Source organism: Haliotis rufescens, unplaced genomic scaffold (genome assembly GCF_023055435.1).
Source record: "Haliotis rufescens isolate VD_foot unplaced genomic scaffold, xgHalRufe1.0.p SCAF_11, whole genome shotgun sequence".
Classification (NCBI taxonomy): Eukaryota; Metazoa; Mollusca; class Gastropoda; order Lepetellida; family Haliotidae; genus Haliotis; species Haliotis rufescens.
Window position 1 is genome coordinate 1,769,001 of NW_025963791.1, and position 19,071 is coordinate 1,788,071.

Genomic DNA, 19,071 nt, shown 5'->3' on the forward strand with positions numbered 1-19,071 from the left:
TACAAAAAAATATATAAACTACACAGCTTGTGTAAATGATCCCAGCAACAGTGCCATTAAAAAAATGTTCACAAAATTCTTATCTGATTTTGAACATGGCCAGTTTGAAAATGATATTTTGAACCATTTATCAGACAGTTATGCATAGATGAAATATACAGTTAGAAATATTACATGCAATAGCATGTGATTCATTTCCATGTTGCTTAGACAATTAATTTGTTCCATATTTTATTGTGAAATATTTCAATAATGCCCAGTTTGCCCTGTATTTAAAAGAAATGTTAAGATTGGACATGAGAATTTTCTGGAGGAATCACTATATCTGGGATTTTTTTATTGTTCTGTTTTTGTGCTTTCATCATGTTCATAGGTTCGTCAGTATTCAAGCTAAACCTCACTATAATAAAGCAATAAGAACAATTTTAATTTTATTATGATATTTTTGTATGCTTTAAAGTAATGTAAAACCTAAATCATGAAGGCTGAACTCCACCTGTCTGTGGTGTTGATTTCATCAGCTGGTGGTCATGTGTGTCTGAGTTGTCAGCCTCGTAGGGATCGTGTCTTTACAAGGTTTCAATCACACCATTAAAAGCAATGGTACTTTGTCCCAAGTCACTTCATATTCATTGTGTATAAAAAACGAAGCAATAGGTCAATACACTTGGTTAAGGTTCATGAATGAAATTCCTGAAGACCTTCTACACAGCTGTTAGGCCCAAATAACATGTGGAAATAAGTGTTGAGGAAGTGAATGCATAATATTTTTTTCCAGGAGTGTTTTCTCGCTCTTTAGGAATAAGAATATATGTATGTAAAAGATTATTCAAGGGAATTCCCTCTGCTAAATGTCCTTGCTAAAATATTAGCCAATGAAATTGCAGAATGTAGCCATATGCTGCTTAGTCATTCCCAGGCCTGAATGACTGGTTGGAGTTGACTGACTTTATCAGCCAATGAGAATACAGCTTTTATAGGATATGAACCAGTGGTCATGTGTTGTAGCTATGTCCTGAGTAAACAAGGCATGCTTCTAGGAAATAGCACTGGGATATTCACACACGACTGACAGGTTGTTTTGTTACTAGGCATTGTTTTCCATTTCTCTGCCATTTGGGAGGATTGTAGCTGGATCCACATAGATGCAGCATTTAGAAACTTCACTGGAGAGTTTGACGATTGATCCAAAGAAGGCAGGAGGCGGGATGAAAAGTCGTAAGTGATCTGTTTATCTGGTTGAGGTGGGGCACTCCTTGTCCTGAAAAGCATGTGCGGCTGGTCCCCACACGTGGAAGGACAACTTATCATCGCCCACATGGCTGCCGGGCAAGTATCTGGGTCACAGGGTCACGGTGGTGCGGTCAAGCAGAACATGAGTGGGCAGGGGAGCTGACTGAGGTCAGCTGTTAGCCATGTCTAGCCAGTGGTGACCAGTGACAAGCCCTGACTCATGCTCACTCGCCATGCACAAAGGTTCTAGTTCTTGATCGACATTGAGACGTGGGGGTGTTGGGATCTCATGATAATAATTACAGTTAGGTGTTGGTCCTATTTGTCTACTGGCTGACAATGGAGGGATTGGTGTATCAGCAGATCTAAGCATGTACATCTGTGTTTGACAGCTTGTTTATTTAGTGGGCATTCTGTTTGTTTGATTCTCTCCATGGAGTCTAAGATCTTATCTTTGTGAGAATATGTGGATGCATTTCTGTGGAACTGTTCTAATAATCTTGTTTTCATTGGGACAGACTGACACCATAATCATTCACATTCCAATCACAGTTAATGATGGGACTTGGTTAATATGCATGCATGATAAGTAGTGTTCATTATTAGCAGGACCCTGGGCTCCTTCGGGTTTGCAGTTTTGCAGTATTTTTATCCTGAGACCCCTAAGTCTTTTAAGATTAGGAACCCCTAAACTTGGGTAATAAATTAATGAAGATTAATTGTGATATGTATGATTAAGTATGACACATGTCAGATTAAAAGTTACAAAGCATGAAAAGAGAAACATTGAGTAGCTGAAAAGAAAATGTCTGAAATATTTTCCATGCATTTAAGATTGAACAGAAAATGAAGACAATCCAGTATCATATTGTTTTATGTTTCCAGTGGATATTTACACAGGCACTTTATTTTTACCATCATCTGGTTTTCAATGTATGTGTGTGTAGGTGCTATTATACCCTCAGTGTCTATATCTTACATTGACATATTGATGACATGGCCTTTGTAGTTTCATACAAACAAGTGTTGTCAGAGTCATGTTTGCCAGATTTGGTTGACAGTTTGTTTTCCATATTTTGGTGCATTGTTTAGTGTTGCACTGCACTCTCCCCCTGCCACAGCGAAATAAGCTTGACTGCAGGCCTAGTAAGGCCCCTTGTTGTCACAAGATAATGAAAGGGTTGATGCAGGGTAAGATTGTAAAACGAATTGGTAATTGAAAAAGTGTCCATTTGGTGCAATGAACTCTTTGTTGTTGTTGCTAAAGGCTGAATTTTCAATGAATTATAAACAGCTGTAGTGAAACCACAAGTGAATTATTTGGTGATACTGAATGTGTGGTTGTGCTATGACGTATGACGCAGTGTGGGCTGTCACAGCATGGGCCAGTGAACTGATTGAAACATTGGTGTGCTCCTGCTATCCCACGATTCTGCTGACGGTCAGCTGACAACGTGTTTCTGGCTGTTGGTATTCTTCCTGAACAGTAGAGGGTGGAGACTCTCACATTGGCAGAGAGTATGATAATGGAGGTTGCATAGTCATTGAAATAGTCCTGTGTGCTGACGAGTCATGAATGCGGTTCCTCAACTTCCCCTGTGGAATGAGAGGGGATTCCCGAATCTGCGTAGTCTAGATTGAAATGTGTTGGCAGCACTGCAGATTCGTTCCGATGACCCATATCAACAGCAAATGTGGGCCAGGCCATATATAATGGAGGTTTACTGGGTGTAGCTTTATAGGCAATTCCCCATATCAAATTGATACTTTGGAAACTAAAATTTGAATAAAGTAGGGATCATTCTTACTACTTAATGAATATTATCAAGGAACGGTTCACAATTTACAGAATGATGTCACTGGATTCAGATGACTCTCACTAATCGTACTAATTTATGCAGGGAATGAAGAAAGTTTGAGGCCAATTGAGTAATGATTATACCTGGTGTAAAAGTTTAGTCCTTTTAATTGTTACCATCTGTACTATATTATATGACCCAGTCAGTATAATAACTTTTATATTTGCATGTGTGCATGCAGTGTTGGAATTAGTTGCCAAAGTTCACTGGCTAGAAGGGCTTGTTAACAGAAAATGTTGCAAGTCCTCATCATATTTTGTTATCCCAAAACACTTCCAATAAACTAAAAAATGAAAACAGAATGATGCCTAATCTGACTTGATGATTTGTAGAAATATATATGTATTGACTAGAATTTAAACTAGACAGTCAGGTCAGCTTTACAGAAATGTTACTAGCCCAATTTAAGTCAGTGGCATTGGCTAGCGGGAAGGATTCTGGTAGCTTATTGGTCTGTTGTAGCCCTATCATGTCATCTTGCTGCATTGACCAGGTCACAAACTGGTTACATCATTAGAACAATCTGGTGACTTTTAACAGAGCATCAAGATAAGATTATATCTATATCTGCTTTTCCTTCTTGGAATGACCTATGGTAATATGTAGAATAGACAGTTGTAAACATGAATGGATGCTGTAACCCTTTATCAAAGATTTGGAACATTTGCTTGGGATGACAGATAATCTGTAATTTCTCACAAGTTTTCTTCAAAATGTGTCAGAACAGTAAACTGGGGAGGGGTTTTGTTCCCAAAAGTTATATATAACATGTAGAGTGAATAAGAGACCACTGATTCAACAGACTTGACATTAATTAAATCAGCAATCAGGTCACTGATTTGTGCTGTGCAGTGCAGTGCAGTGCAGCTTGTGTATACAGTAGCAAAGCCTCCGGAGGATCCAGGGATACAGACGAAGTAGCAACCTGATTCTTAGTACAGGAAAGAATCCGGGATTGTGTAGGGGAATCTGAAAACTAGAACAACATTCTTTGAGGCAGGTTTCATTATGTAAATATATTGCAAAGTTGTGTTGCAAAACATTAAGCTTGATTGGTTCTTATTTTGTTTGTCTAATCCCTCATTAAGATAGACTGAAAATAAATATTATAACAAGCATTCTTTCTTTTGAAATCAAGTGGGAAAAAGCATTGTTGGCTGTAGTAAAAATAACAAATCTATTTATTTTCTGTGTATTTCAGCATAACATAAGAGACTCTGGTAAACAAGCCCTTAACCATCAAAAGAGTAATACTGCACAAGTCATATATGACCATGCATTAACATGATAAAGTGTTTTGTTAGTGTCTCCACATCAAAGTGTAACTATTTACAGAGCAGTAACCAATAACAGTTGTTTTGTCGAGGCCCACTCCCCAATGACCTGTGTTTGTATGTTAACAAGTACAGATATCTATCTATCTGCTGTAGGATAACACAGACCTCATGTGCCGGCACTCATTGACACTTGACCTGGGTCATGTGACTTGCAGTTTGTGTACTTGACAGGAATGCAGAGCACCTTGCAGGTGTTGTGTAGTTTGTTACAGATGTCTAATTGATATGTCAAGTGTTCTTATTTGGTTTTCTTCTGAAGGATATTTGGTTTCTTGTTTTACAGAATCTCTTGGTCTGAGTAGGTGATAATGCAAAGACAAAAGAGGTTAAAATACAATTTGAAAACTGTTGGGTTGATTTGAAGTTAATTTCCTGAAGAGGACTTTATGAAAAACATTCAGTAAAACTACAAACAAAATTATTGTATCCCAACTGTGTTGATCGATGCTCATGATATCAATCACTGGATTGTCTGGTCCAGACTCAATTATTTACAGACCAACATCATATAGCTGGGATATTGCTGAGTACGGTGTTAAACAACAAACAAATAAAATTATGATTATAAAACAACTTGTTACTGAGTAAAAGAAGGATGTCATGATGGATTTATTGGGTAATTTGTATGCAGCGGTGTTGTGCTATGTTTTTGTTATTGTTTTCATGTGTATTTATTATAAGCATGCAACTCAAAATTAATTGGATGATGATGATTAATTATTATATTTTAATGCTCTTGAAATAAGAGTTAAAACAACAGGAATACCTTCAAAATTAGCATATTTTCAACTGAAAACAGTCTTTGTTCAGTTTTGTTACTTTTGCAAAGCTCATAGTCTGTCTTACAGACCCTGATACAAATATATCAACTACAGCCCATGCAAGTTTATAATGTTTGGCAAGTCTAGGTTACTGCAGTATCTGAAGAGAATCACTGGGCTCCCTTTTTATTATATTTTTATTAAGATAACTGAGCAACTGTTTTTTCTGTACGATATGTTCATTTCAGAGACTATATGTTAGTCTACAAAGCTCAAGAAATTGTTCACTGAAACAAGAAAAGAATTTGCACTGGCCAAAGTAAACAATTCCCATCCAGACATGTGGCTTAGCATTCAACCGAGCAACACAGGAAATTAAGAAACCATTCCCTGAAAAAGTTTGTATATATTTGTAGTCAATCAAAAGCTAGTGTTTCAGTTGATTATCAATGCATTAACATCAGTATTTCAGGTTCAGGTGGCCTTGCCAGTGTAGTGGTCATCATGGCCAGCAGTGCAATGCAACTTGTATCCAGCTTTAGTAGTCATTGAATAACCATGGTAACCTCGCCATGGTGAGATATAGTTCTAATTTTAATTCATATAATATATATGGGCACCTCCAGGTCGCATCCATAAACACAGAGAAATACCAATTGGAAGCTATTAATAGATGTATTGATGCCACATTGATGTTTCCAAGCTAAACTTAATTGTGTCTGAAATGATGCACACAGAAACATATTTTGGGAGTCATTAGATGTCCTACTGCGTCAAATACAAGTAGTTTCTTTGTGAGTGTGGTTAAATTTACATGCAGAAACAGAAGATATTATATTGACAAGAGAGGGAGATTTTCTTGTGCAACAACATGTTTTGGTAATGCTTTTATTTCCCAGATAGTTGTTGGTGTGCCTATCAATGAGAGGAACTAAACATGTTGACTATACCTAGAACTGCTATCTTCCTAGCAACTAGTTGTACAAGGATGTGACGTTGTTACTCATAACGTCTTGTCTTCATGTCAGTTTCTTCGTAATCTCAGTGCAACAAACACATTGACCTCATAACCATTTGGCTGTTGGTGAATGTCATGCCTGGGATACCAAAACTTTGTACATGAATATATGTTGATGTATATTTCAGTATAATATTTATTGTTGTTTTACTAATTTACTGAAGTAAAACATGTAAAAAGCATGTTTAATTTTGTATGCTATCTATTGGATGTTCATTGTTATAGTAATAATCAGCATCAGCTATGTCTGCTCATTCGTGACAGTCAAGTTTTGTACACTCACATCCCAGTAGGGAGTTAACTTTTTCTGTTGGGATGTCTTCCTGCTCTCTTTTAAAATTCAGTTTCTGTAGAAATTTTCATGTAAACAAGTTGTATGATGCTGAGGTTCGTGTGGAGCAAAACTAGTGTTGTTAGTTTTATTTTTTGGGAACTTTAATCACTTTCATGGCAACAAGTTGAACCTAGTTTTTTTCCCAGAAATTACCTCCAAACCAGTTTTTCTCCACGGCACTTTACACATACCCCTAAGTATTGAATGTTTAGGGAGCATGCTAAGGACAATGGATAAGTCCTTGCAAGTTTATACAAAACCAACTTTGCTTCAATGGTGATCTCTGAACTCAAAATGTTTCGTCCTGCACTACCTGGTAATTAATAAGTCCACACCAAGACTGGCAGTGGCACCAGACTAGGGGGCATTGACCCTCTTGACGTCTGATCAGTAGAGGTGTAACGATACAGGGGTCGTGATACGATACGTATCACGATACAGTGTTTACTGGTACAAGCTAAGCCAAGTTGATGTCTTTCTGCTCTCTAAAAGATGTGACAAGTACAGTTGAAGAAGATTTGATGTGTTTATTTACTGTTATAGCAAATTGTCAGCAATACAGTATGTTTTACTGAAACAACAAACTGGCTTTGAAACTGTTAAAAGTATTTCGTGTATTTTCTTGAGTATAGTGCGCACCCCCCTCTAGCGGGTTCAATATTTTGGAAGAAAACAAAATTTGAATATTATGCGCAGAAAAAAATTACACTGTACTCCTTCAGCGAAGTGCGGCAAACGAACGGGTGATGAGAAACTTCGTCAGTACAAATTCGAAATTTGAGATAAAAAATCACCAGACACGTTGATTTACCGTTTAAATTGTATTTTTTGTTCAGCTAGGCATTGTTTTATATCCAGGGATTAAGATTACCTTGTGTATTTTCTCGTAAACTAAGCTGGACACAGCAATCAGCTGTACACCCGTTTTCTTGGAATCTACCGGTGATTCGGTCAAGACACACCAAATGATATAACTTTACAGGATTTTAATGCAAGGATCAGCAAAAGTTGTATCTGAAACTATTTTTTTTATCAGGAATAATATATTCCAATATCTTGTTAATTTAGATGCAGCTTTTACTAAACATATTAAAAATAATAATAACCCTAAGCGAAGCAGCTGATCGCTATTGCCGGGTATTATTTTTTACATGCAACCAGTCTGACAAGTCACCGTCAAGGCTTCCGTGCACGTGATCGCTTGATCGCGAGAATTACGTGTTGACATAGAATTGTCCAACAAAAACAAATATGACTTTTAACAAATCAAAGTATGGCATTTAGGATATATGTATCTATTCTCTGTCAACTAAAGTTTGTTTCAAGGCATCAATGGCGGTAATCTGACCGTGGTTGCTGTTAATAACGGTGAGTTGTGCGATCTTCCGATCGCTTCACACACGATTTCGCCGAAATTAATTAAAACAATATTAAAAGGAATTTTGAATAAAATTAATGAAATAAGTTACAAACAAAAGTCCAGATATACAAAGAACATTTTTTATAGCCAGACAGTGTAATTACATGAATAATTTGCGAACCTCAGTATGGATTTGTGGACATGGTATTTCCGGTGTTACGTGCTCACGGTAATGTCTTTCCATGGGGGAAAAAACATCAAAACTCATTATTTCGTGTATAATGCGCACCCCCTTCTACACAGCTGTGTTTTTTGGAAAAAAGTGCGCACTATACTCAAGAAAATACTGTAAGTAAAACTGTGTTATGAAAATATCGTATGTATCGCGATACATGCTTTCCAAATCGATGCATCGTATCGTGGGCTGTGCATCGGGATACAATACTGTATCGCCGTATCGTTACACCACTTCTGATCAGTATCATGAGTAGTGTCGCATCCTTCTCAAGAGACAAAAAGCCATGATCCTTTTTTATTGCTGGGCCATTGCTTAGCTGATTATGCATATATCCATAGGTAATTTGGTATGGGATGAGTTTGTTGTGGGACGCAACATAGAACTCATTATTTCTTCAGGAAATGGATTTTAAGGTTTAACCTTGTTAACCTTTAACACAACAAAAGGACATGCCAGTGGAATATTTGCTGCATGAAGGCATGAATTACAAACCTCCATCATATAGCTGGAATATTGATGAGTGAGGCGTTAAACAATAAACAAACAAAAACTGTTAACACTTCTGTGATATGACTTTGTGCTGTATGCTTTAACAGATAATACTTGCTGGAAACTACAGATAAATCAGCTTAAGTGATTTAAATGGTCATCCGTTTATGTGGGCTTGCACAAGTAAATAGGTTCTGCTGAAAACTCTCTTGCATTACAGTGAAGTGCAGTGCTGTGTTATCAATAATTCAGATATTGTGCAGATGAACATTAAAATGTTCCCTGAAACCTGTCCCCATGGGATTCCTGGATAGAAACAGTGTCTAGACCACCACCACCCCATGTGTTGTACACACCAGCAATGAGTTTGTGTTGCTGCAGAGGCAGCTGTGTAAAGTAATCAGGGAGGACCGCCTGTTGTCATCAGGTGTCATCAGGAGACAGGTGTCATCCCACTGCGCTAATCATTGCTCACACTATTGACCACCAGTTTGCAAGTTCTAGACACAGGCCCCAGCATCCATTTATATCATGCAGAGTTACGGTGGGTCAGTTGGTTTGAATCCCTGATTTGGCCTGGTCCTGTGGGGATTCCAAGTTAGAATATGCTTGTCATAAGAGATGACAAAATGAAGTGAGTGGTCGGGTCGATTGTTTCCAGGTCGTCCTTATAAAGCTAGAATGTTGCTGAGTACAGCGTTTAACAACAAACAAGTTTCAGTTTGTCATCACTACACCTGTGCTTGTGTAACCAGAGTGGTGAACATCTACGACCTGCCTCACTTCGGGCTTCACTCCCACATACCACAGACGGAGAGCGGAAGGTCCGGGGTTCGATCCCCGGCCGCGTCATACCAAAAGACGTTAAAAGATGGCACTTGTTGTTACCCTGTCTGGCGCTCGGCATTAGGGGGCTAAAACAAGGACTGGTCGGCTCGGAGTCAGTATACTGTGTCTGAGTGGGGTATTCATGTTAAACTGCAGCATGGTATCTCAGTGGGCTAGCACTATAAATCGGCATCAGTCCGGACTAGTACAAGCAGCCACACACACAAACACACGTGCATGCACGTCGCTATATAAGTGCAATAATCTTGGATGCGACTTTAAACCCAATTTCACCTCACCTCACCATACAACAGACATGCTGGGATAAACTAAATACTGTTCAATGCAACATTAGCCCCAACTTACATAAAGCTTCATAACTCATTATAGCAACTTATACTCTGACTGTGGTTAAGATGCACCTGTTTTCAGTGCACTTGTACTCATTGATTGTTTGCTCAGACAGCTGCTGTTAAGCTGGCATGTACGTAAATGGATGGGAAGATGTCATGTGACAGTGACATATTGATTGATTCAATTTATTCAGCACAAGGTACACACTAGAAGTCACAGCACCATAACTACATTTGCCCTATTGTGTGTTTCGTATGTCGCCGATGATGATTCTACTGGTTCTGTGGTTGCCGTTTCTTCATAGTGGGGTGGGTCAGTTGTCATTTGTCACACATATGGCTGGTGTTTGATTCCTCACATTGCTCTGAACAAGGTAAAGTCAGTTTTTAGCTCACCTGACCAAAACTCAGCTAGGATTACATAATGATGTGTCTGTCAAGAGTATTACTGGAATAGTTGGCAGTTAGCTCTTTCTGACACTGTTTAGTGTCAACTAAACGTGCTCTGCAGATTTTACTAATTTGGTTTTGTATGAATCAAAATACTGACATTATTCCAGGTGCCACTTTGAATTCTAACAATTAGGTTGTTGCTATTCTGCATTATGCACATTCCAACTCCTATAAGTATAACCCCCCTTTACCTCAGGCGTCCACTGTAAGGTGATGTTTGTTAACCCCTTTACCTCAGGGGTCCACAATTAGGTGATATTTGTTAACCCCTTTACCTCAGGGGTCCTCTGTAAGGTGGTGTTTGTTAACCTCCTCTACCTCGGGTTCACAATAAGGTGATGTTTGTTAACCCCCTTTACCTCAGGCGTCCACAATAAGGCGATGTTTGTCCACCTCCTTTACCTCAGGCGTCCACAATAAGGCGATGTTTGTCCACCTCCTTTACCTCAGGCGTCCACAATAAGGCGATGTTTGTCCACCTCCTTTACCTCAGGCGTCCACAATAAGGCGATGTTTGTTAACCCCTTTACCTCAGGGGTCTGCACTAAGGCGATGTTTGTTAACCTCCTTTACCTCAGGGGTCCACAATAAGGCGATGTTTGTTAACCTCCTTTACCTCAGGGGTCCACAATAAGGCGATGTTTGTTAACCTCCTTTACCTCAGGGTCCACAATAAGATGATGTTTGTTAACCCTCTTTTATCTCAGAGGTTCACAATAAGGTGATGTTTGTTAACCCCTTTACCTCAGGGGTCCACAATAAGGTTGATGTTTGTTCAGTAAGGTACTGGTGTAGGATGTTGTTGACTTGTTTTGTACAACCTCACCTTACCTAGTGAGTGTTTAGATGATCAACTAGACAGCCTGCCGTCACCTAGCAGACAGTCCCTTGGGATCCTTGAGCACAGTATGTCATAATCACCACAGGAAACTGAAAGTGGCTGCATCTGGTTTCCAGAAGGACTGTTCACTGGTTCAATCTGGAGAATGATCACGGCTGGGGAGACCGCCTCTCACCAGTGACCTGGTTCATTGTGTGTCAGCTTGGCCTACTGACCTACTTGACAATCCAGGCCATTACACTGCAGGCACATGTACCTGTGACCACAGCAATAGATAACTGAAAAATTATAAAGATGAAGATTTTAAGACTTTCCAATTTCCTAATTTACATGTGGTATACGTAAGTTAAAAGTATTATGTTTCTGGTGGTTTGGTTTGGCCTAAGATAATGCAACAGCATAGTTGTTTTTGTTGTTTTTGAAAATCTTGCTGGCATGATTCACAAAATCTGACCTGTAGGTAAATCTTCGTATTTTGGCGGAAAAACATAGTTGTATCAGTTATTAGAAAGCCCTTTTTGCAGAAATACATAAAAGTGCAGTAGAGAGCACTTGTCAGCCTAAAAGCACGCACTCACGCACGCACACGCACACGCACACGCACACGCACACGCACACGCACACGCACACGCACACACGACTTGCATTCATCGTCATGTGCAGTTTGTACATTCATTTGGGGGGAAGGAGGTTAGATTTACTTTCCTTTAGTTTCAAATCTAGAAAATAAATATGGTCACAGGGGTTGAAAATGACAGTCCTGAAAACAATTCTATTATTATGAATTTGTGCAATCCCCCACTTCAGTGTTCGAAAAGAGTGCCTGCCCGTTGGACCGTGACAGGTAGAGCTCAGGCAGTAGTTTCAAGTTAATATGGGTCTGTATGGCCTTCAGTAACTTTTCTTCTTGTTTTGTTTTGTCACAATACAGTGTTTTAAATGAGGACCAGAAGAGCTCAGTCAGGGCCTGCAGTTTCTGAAGTCTGTGCTTCATGATGGCAGCCTGGCAATTATTTTTATTTCAAACACTGTCCCACTTGAACTGTTTAGACCATGCCTCATTGATAATTAATAATTAAGGAAATACTGTCATCTTTAGTATTTTTACATGTTATTACAGTGTTAGAAATTTCCACTGTCATAGTTAATGTAGGACTAGTAGAAATTTGCTTCTTTTTAAGGGTTTTGCTATATGTTATCATAATAAGGACTAGTGGACTAAAACTGTTAGTTTCTATAACAGTTGTTTTCAACTGGTAGTCTAAATAAAAAACATAAATATTTAAATATCAAATTAATTACAAGCTATTCGAAAGTGATTGTGAAAGTAGACATTGGTCCTAAGGCTTTTTTCATAAAAACCACAATTTAGTGACGAGTATTTCATGACAGAATGTAGCCATGGTTCTCCAGGCAGCAACACAGGGAATATGCTTCGTATCATCTGTAGCTTGTCTGACAATTCATTCACTTTATTACTTGGGTGTGGGTGTGAAACAGCAAGCTCACTAGTCGGAAGCCAAGAGAGCAGAGATTTGCTCATATAAGGCCTGCATACACTCCACTGCCAAATATAGCCACGAATACTATCAACCAGGGTAATGGTTAGAAATAGCTGAACAGGGCCTTAGGTCTGAGAGCAAGGTATTAATAGCAGACTGATAACACAATTATTTCTGTACTGCAAAGCGAAGAATGGATAATTTAATCTGTTTGTCATGTGGCTATTTTAACAGTCTCCCCAGATATGACTTTGTGGAGAAATTATTACCAGAACTTGCAGGGATGTATTTCTATCTGGCTCCAGAGAAGGTCCATGAAATCTCCTTGATTTTGGTTTCGTCTAAGGATCTTTGCAAGTTCTTTTGGACATGAACAAGGAAGTTGAGGGACATTTGAGTGGGAAGGAAGGAATGAATAATGGAAACCCATTGTATGTTACCTTATGCAATGAGGCAGCAGAAATGGGAATTTGAATCTTTACTTGATAGTCTGATATGATACATAATGATATGCAATGAAATAATATTTCAATTTTTTGCATATCTCTTGTTCTTTTATAATTGAAAACCATGAAACGTTTTTCATCCAAACTTGGTACATGTATTAACATGGTGCTTTTGCTATTGATAGGGCCATGGGGATTTGTCGTCTTCTGATGACTCTTGTATCTACCAAGGAAGGAGACATTTGAAATGTCTGGGTTCATATTGAAGTGAGTGAGTGAGTATGGTTTTACGCCGCTTTTAGCAATATTCCAGCAGTATCACGGCGGGGGACACCAGAAATGGGCTTCACACATTGTACCCATGTCGGGAATCGAACCAGGGTTTTCGGCGTGACGAGCCAACACTTTAACCACCAGGCTACCCGACCGCCCCGTTTCTTAGTGTTTTTCAAATTGTCGATTCTTCTTCTCATTGTTAACATAGCGAACCACATCATGGTTGTTTGTTATTGGCAGCTGCTGTAGAAAGTACCCATGTCCTTAAGTGTATATACAACGGTTCAAAATTACAGAAAACGTGTCTATTTTTCCGTTCTTGCTGACCTAATGTTAATTCATTGGACATTCAATACCTGTGTAACATCATTATCGTAACATTTAAATGACAACAAAATAAGTACACACTATTATTAATATCAATTTAATTTTCCACCAACCGTACACCAGCCTCGTGAAGATCTGGGTTAGCATGGTTAGATTTGGTCTTCAGCAACCAATACTAACGGGATCGGGTGGTCAAGCTCGCTGCATAGGTTGATGCATGTCATCATATGCCTGTGAATTCGCTGGATTGTCTGGTTCAGACTTGATTATTTACAGTCCGCAGTCACCCAGCTGTGCGGTGTTATACAACAAACAAAGAAACAAGTCACCTCGCTGTAATGAATTCCCAGAGTCAATTATTGTCATTAACCGCAGTGCATTTTTTAATTCCAATAAATACGGTTGAAACAATGCAACATACATGTAAAAACGCACGCACAGTGAATATCTCAGGCAACATTGTGTGTAGAAAACATACTGTCCACGTGTTTTCAGAATTTGAAAAACCAAGTTAACCAATGGAATTTATGCCCGGGTAAAAATATTTGCATAAAGCGAATTCCGACCTGTCGATAACAGACAAGTACGTAAACCATCTGTCTAGTCATTGAATAAGATCATGTTTTCTTCCCCATTTATATTTATACTTGATGTTATTATTCTTGCAATTGCTATAGTGTAAATTATAGCTTATGCAACATATTGTTGCCATAACACGCGCAATTGAACTTGCTACAAACACCCGCCTGAAACACATGGTGCTCTTTGTGATGCTGATGTATCCCATAATTATTATTGTTCGTGCTCACTAATAAATGGAGCTGTTGATGACATCTGAACATGATTTCAGAATGAACATATATATATTTGGTCAGACTAAATATTTCATAAAGCAAAGAAACAAGACAACAGGCGTACGGATTTCTTCCGTTGACTTTTATTTCTAACATCCTCAAATAAACGATCGAAACGATATGCCTTAACTGTTCCATGACGTGGATGAAATAACTAATCAGCTGCTACCGTATTTTCTTGAGTAAAGTGCGCAATTTTTGTCCAAAAAACACAGCTATGTAGAAGAGGGTGCGCATTATACACGAAATAATGAGTTTTGATGATTTTTTTCCCCCATGGAAAGATATTACCATGAGCACGTAACACCGGAAATACCATGTCAACAAATCCATACTGAAGTACGCAAATTAATCATGTAATTACACTGTCTGGTTATAAATTTTTTTATTTTTTTTGTATATCTGGACTTATGTATGTAACTTATTTCATTAATTTTATTCAAAATTCCTTTTAATATTGTTTTAATTAATTTCGGCAAAATCGCATGTGAAGCGATCGGAAGATTACCACTATTGACGGCTTGAAACGAACATTAATTGATAGAGAATGGATACATATATCATAAATGCCATACTTTGACTCGTTAAAAGTCATATTTGTTATAGTTTGACGATTCTATGTCAACAGGAAGTTCTCGCGAGAGCCTTGACGGTGACTGGTCAGACTGGTTCTAAGTGAAAAATTATTTTTTTAACCGGCAATAGCGATCAGCTGCTTCGCTTAGGGTTATTATTATTTTAAATATGTTTAGTAAAGGCTGCATCTAAATAAACAAGATATTGGAATATATTATTCCTGATAAAAAAAATTAGTTTCAGATACAATTTTTGCCGATCCTTGCATTAAAATCCTGTAAAGTTATATCATTGGGTGTGTCTTGACCGAATCACCAGGATTCAAAACGTGTGTACAGCTGATTGCTGTTTCCGGCTAAGTTTACGAAAACATACACAAGGTAATCTTAATCCCTGGATGTAAAACAATGCCTGGCAAAACAAAAAATACAATTTAAACTGTAAATAAACATGTCTGGTGATTTTTCATCTCAAATTTCGAATTTGTACTGACCAATTTTCTCATCACCCGTTCGTTTACCGGAATTCGCTGAAGGGGTAGATCTACGGTGTAATTTTTTTCTGCACTTGACATTCGATTTTTTTTCCAAAATACTGAATCCCCTAGAGGGGGGGGGGGGGTGTGTACTAAACTCAAGAAAATATGGGTAATTGATATAGGAAATGCCCACAAACATTATGTGAACTCTCAACATCTACTGAATGTCGTTTTGAATGGTAGACCATTCATTGTGTGCTATGATGAATAGATAAACCACTAAACTCGTTAAGTTCACGTAATAATTTTCAAACAATCCTGATAGTGCAACACGTCAATTTTAAATGACACACATTCAAGTACACACACGTCTTCCCATGTATCCACATTCACCTGCTAACCGCACAGGCCGCGGACACCTAAACGAGCCTCCTGGTGGTAATGAAGGCCGGGAATCAACCAAGCGCTAGCCGTGAAGTGACACCAATACACAGGATATTCAAAGTCCTTTTACACGCGCTTCAGTGACTTTGCCCACGCACGCAATAAACCGGGTCCTGCAGTAGGAATTGAAAATCCACATCCCAAAGAGGCCACCCTGACTGTGTTCATATTGAAATTCAGGTCTTATTAGATTAGACATTGGAAGCTGTTTATAACACAAGCACAGTGTGTTCAGGCATGGCATGACAACCTCAAAATAACTGCTCTTCTGTAGTTGGTTACTGACGTAATAAGTGCCCCGGGTGCTTAGAAAATTGACAAAGGGGCACTAAGTAAAACCATACACGTTACATTTGTTTTCATAGATTTAGCAAACTTATGGAACAAATTTAATTCAAATGCTGAGTAAGTTAAAACTTTTCTGACAATAAATACCTTCTAATCTGTAATTTACCCCAAAAGTGTGGATTATCATGTAAGTTTCCAGTCTTGGTGGGATATAAAGATTATATACAGATTGGTCTGTAAGTTGGTCAGGGGTTGCTGATTGTTATTATGTTCAAAACCTTTATCAAGAAAAGCAGTGGGAGATCAGTAGGTGTGACCTGCTCATTCGGATATTTCTGCAATATGACTTGATTTTGGGTGGTTTTAAATTTTACGGATATTGAAAGTACTGCTTGCTCTTTTGTCCAACACTCACCTCACTTTGAATGTAAGGGTTTTGTGTTCACAAGGAAATGATTCAATTTATATAAAAAATATAGCAACTCTATTCCCCGAGATTATTGAAAGAGGGTACATGAACTATATTGTGTGTCATGCATGTAGTATATTGCTGCACAAACTCCTGGCTCATGGGCTTTCCAGGGGAAGTAGTCTCCAGTTTGTGCTGCTTGTTACAACAGCTGACTTGGGAGGAGCGGATGGCCAGACTCTGGCTCATGGGCTTTCCAGGGGAAGTAGTCTCCAGTTTGTGCTGCTTGCTACAACAGCTGCCTTGGGAGGAGCGGATGGCCAGACTCTGGCTCATGGGCTTTCCAGGGGAAGTAGTCTCCAGTTTGTGCTGCTTGTTACAACAGCTGCCTTGGGAGGAGCGGATGGCCAGGCTCTGGCTCATGGGCTTTCCAGGGGAAGTAGTCTCCAGTTTCTGCTGCTTGTTACAACAGCTGACTTGGGAGGAGCGGATGGCCAGACTCTGGCTCATGGGCTTTCCAGGGGAAGTAGTCTCCAGTTTCTGCTGCTTGTTACAACAGCTGACTTGGGAGGAGCGGATGGCCAGACTCTGGCTCATGGGCTTTCCAGGGGAAGTAGTCTCCAGTTTCTGCTGCTTGCTACAACAGCTGCCTTGGGAGGAGCGGATGGCCAGACTCTGGCTCATGGGCTTTCCAGGGGAAGTAGTCTCCAGTTTGTGCTGCTTGTTACAACAGCTGACTTGGGAGGAGCGGATGGCCAGACTCTGGCTCATGGGCTTTCCAGGGGAAGTAGTCTCCAGTTTGTGCTGCTTGCTACAACAGCTGCCTTGGGAGGAGCGGATGGCCAGACTCTGGCTCATGGGCTTTCCAGGGGAAGTAGTCTCCAGTTTGTGCTGCTTGTTACAACAGCTGACTTGGGAGGAGCGGATGGCCAGACTCTGGCTCATGGGCTTTCCAGGGGAAGTAGTCTCCAGTTTCTGCTGCTTGCTTCAACAGCTGCCTTGGGAGGAGCGGATGGCCAGACTCTGGCTCATGGGCTTTCCAGGGGAAGTAGTCTCCAGTTTGTGCTGCTTGTTACAACAGCTGACTTGGGAGGAGCGGATGGCCAGACTCTGGCTCATGGGCTTTCCAGGGGAAGTAGTCTCCAGTTTGTGCTGCTTGTTACAACAGCTGACTTGGGAGGAGCGGATGGCCAGACTCTGGCTCATGGGCTTTCCAGGGGAAGTAGTCTCCAGTTTGTGCTGCTTGTTACAACAGCTGCCTTGGGAGGAGCGGATGGCCAGACTCTGGCTCATGGGCTTTCCAGGGGAAGTAGTCTCCAGTTTCTGCTGCTTGCTACAACAGCTGCCTTGGGAGGAGCGGATGGCCAGACTCTGGCTCATGGGCTTTCCAGGGGAAGTAGTCTCCAGTTTCTGCTGCTTGCTACAACAGCTGCCTTGGGAGGAGCGGATGGCCAGACTCTGGCTCATGGGCTTTCCAGGGGAAGTAGTCTCCAGTTTGCGCTGCTTGCTACAACAGCTGCCTTGGGAGGAGCGGATGGCCAGACTCTGGCTCATGGGCTTTCCAGGGGAAGTAGTCTCCAGTTTGTGCTGCTTGTTACAACAGCTGACTTGGGAGGAGCGGATAGCCAGACTCTCTTACAGGTCATCATGTTCATATTCATTGTTGCTCATGCTTTCAGTCACTGGTTTGGCTGATCCATACTTAATCGGTTACCGGCTGCTGTGATATCGTAGGAATATTTACTTCATCATGAAGACATTCACTGGCTCTTAATCATGTTCATAGATGAATCGTTTCTTATTGCTTGGATAACAGATCTTACTTTCAGCTGACGGTATCATCAGTCTCTTTAAGATCATATCTTAGTTCTCACTACTGCTAAACTAGGATCTGAGGACATCCCATTGTGGGTCATGTCAGAGTGACCTTTCATCTGACCAGAGCATCACTTACCAAATCGGGAAAGTAACTGTCGGAATAAGTTTTCTATTCATGCAACCTCCAAATTGTTTACTCGGGTATTAATGAGTTACTGGCTGTATGACTGATTCCATTTAAAAAAAACGAAAACATTGTTTATCTCATGCATCAATGGGATAAACATTTGATATGAAAAAGACTTCTCATAGCCCATGGGAACTACGAGAGATGTGTAAGTCATGACTGAATTTTCATTTGTTCAGTTTGGAATGGAAGTTGCCAGTTTGAAATTTATGCTCTAAAGCTTTAGAAAGCTGCCATCTGATTGGCTATGGTTGATTTCTTGTTAGTCACTTCATTGGTTGGTCCAAGTTCATGAATGACCTATGATGAGGTGTCCTCAGATCTTTGTTTTGCGGTAGCAAGCTCAAAGAACTGATTCTAAT

General features: G+C 39.8%; 1 protein-coding gene across 2 annotated transcripts in view; it reads left to right on the top strand.

The window, feature by feature from the left end:
• Positions 1 to 19,071, top strand: part of LOC124144569 (dual specificity mitogen-activated protein kinase kinase 6-like) — a 41,641-nt gene that overhangs the window by 8,256 nt on the left and 14,314 nt on the right. Inside the window, exon 1 of one of the 2 annotated variants that reach the window (XM_046514043.2) lies at positions 991 to 1,218. The exons of the other annotated variant lie outside the window; for it this stretch is intronic. Coding sequence (XP_046369999.1) covers positions 1,146 to 1,218 — 73 coding nt within the window. The 5' untranslated portion in view covers positions 991 to 1,145. Of the gene's footprint in view, positions 1 to 990; positions 1,219 to 19,071 lie in introns of those variants that run through there. 2 annotated transcript variants of the gene reach the window in all.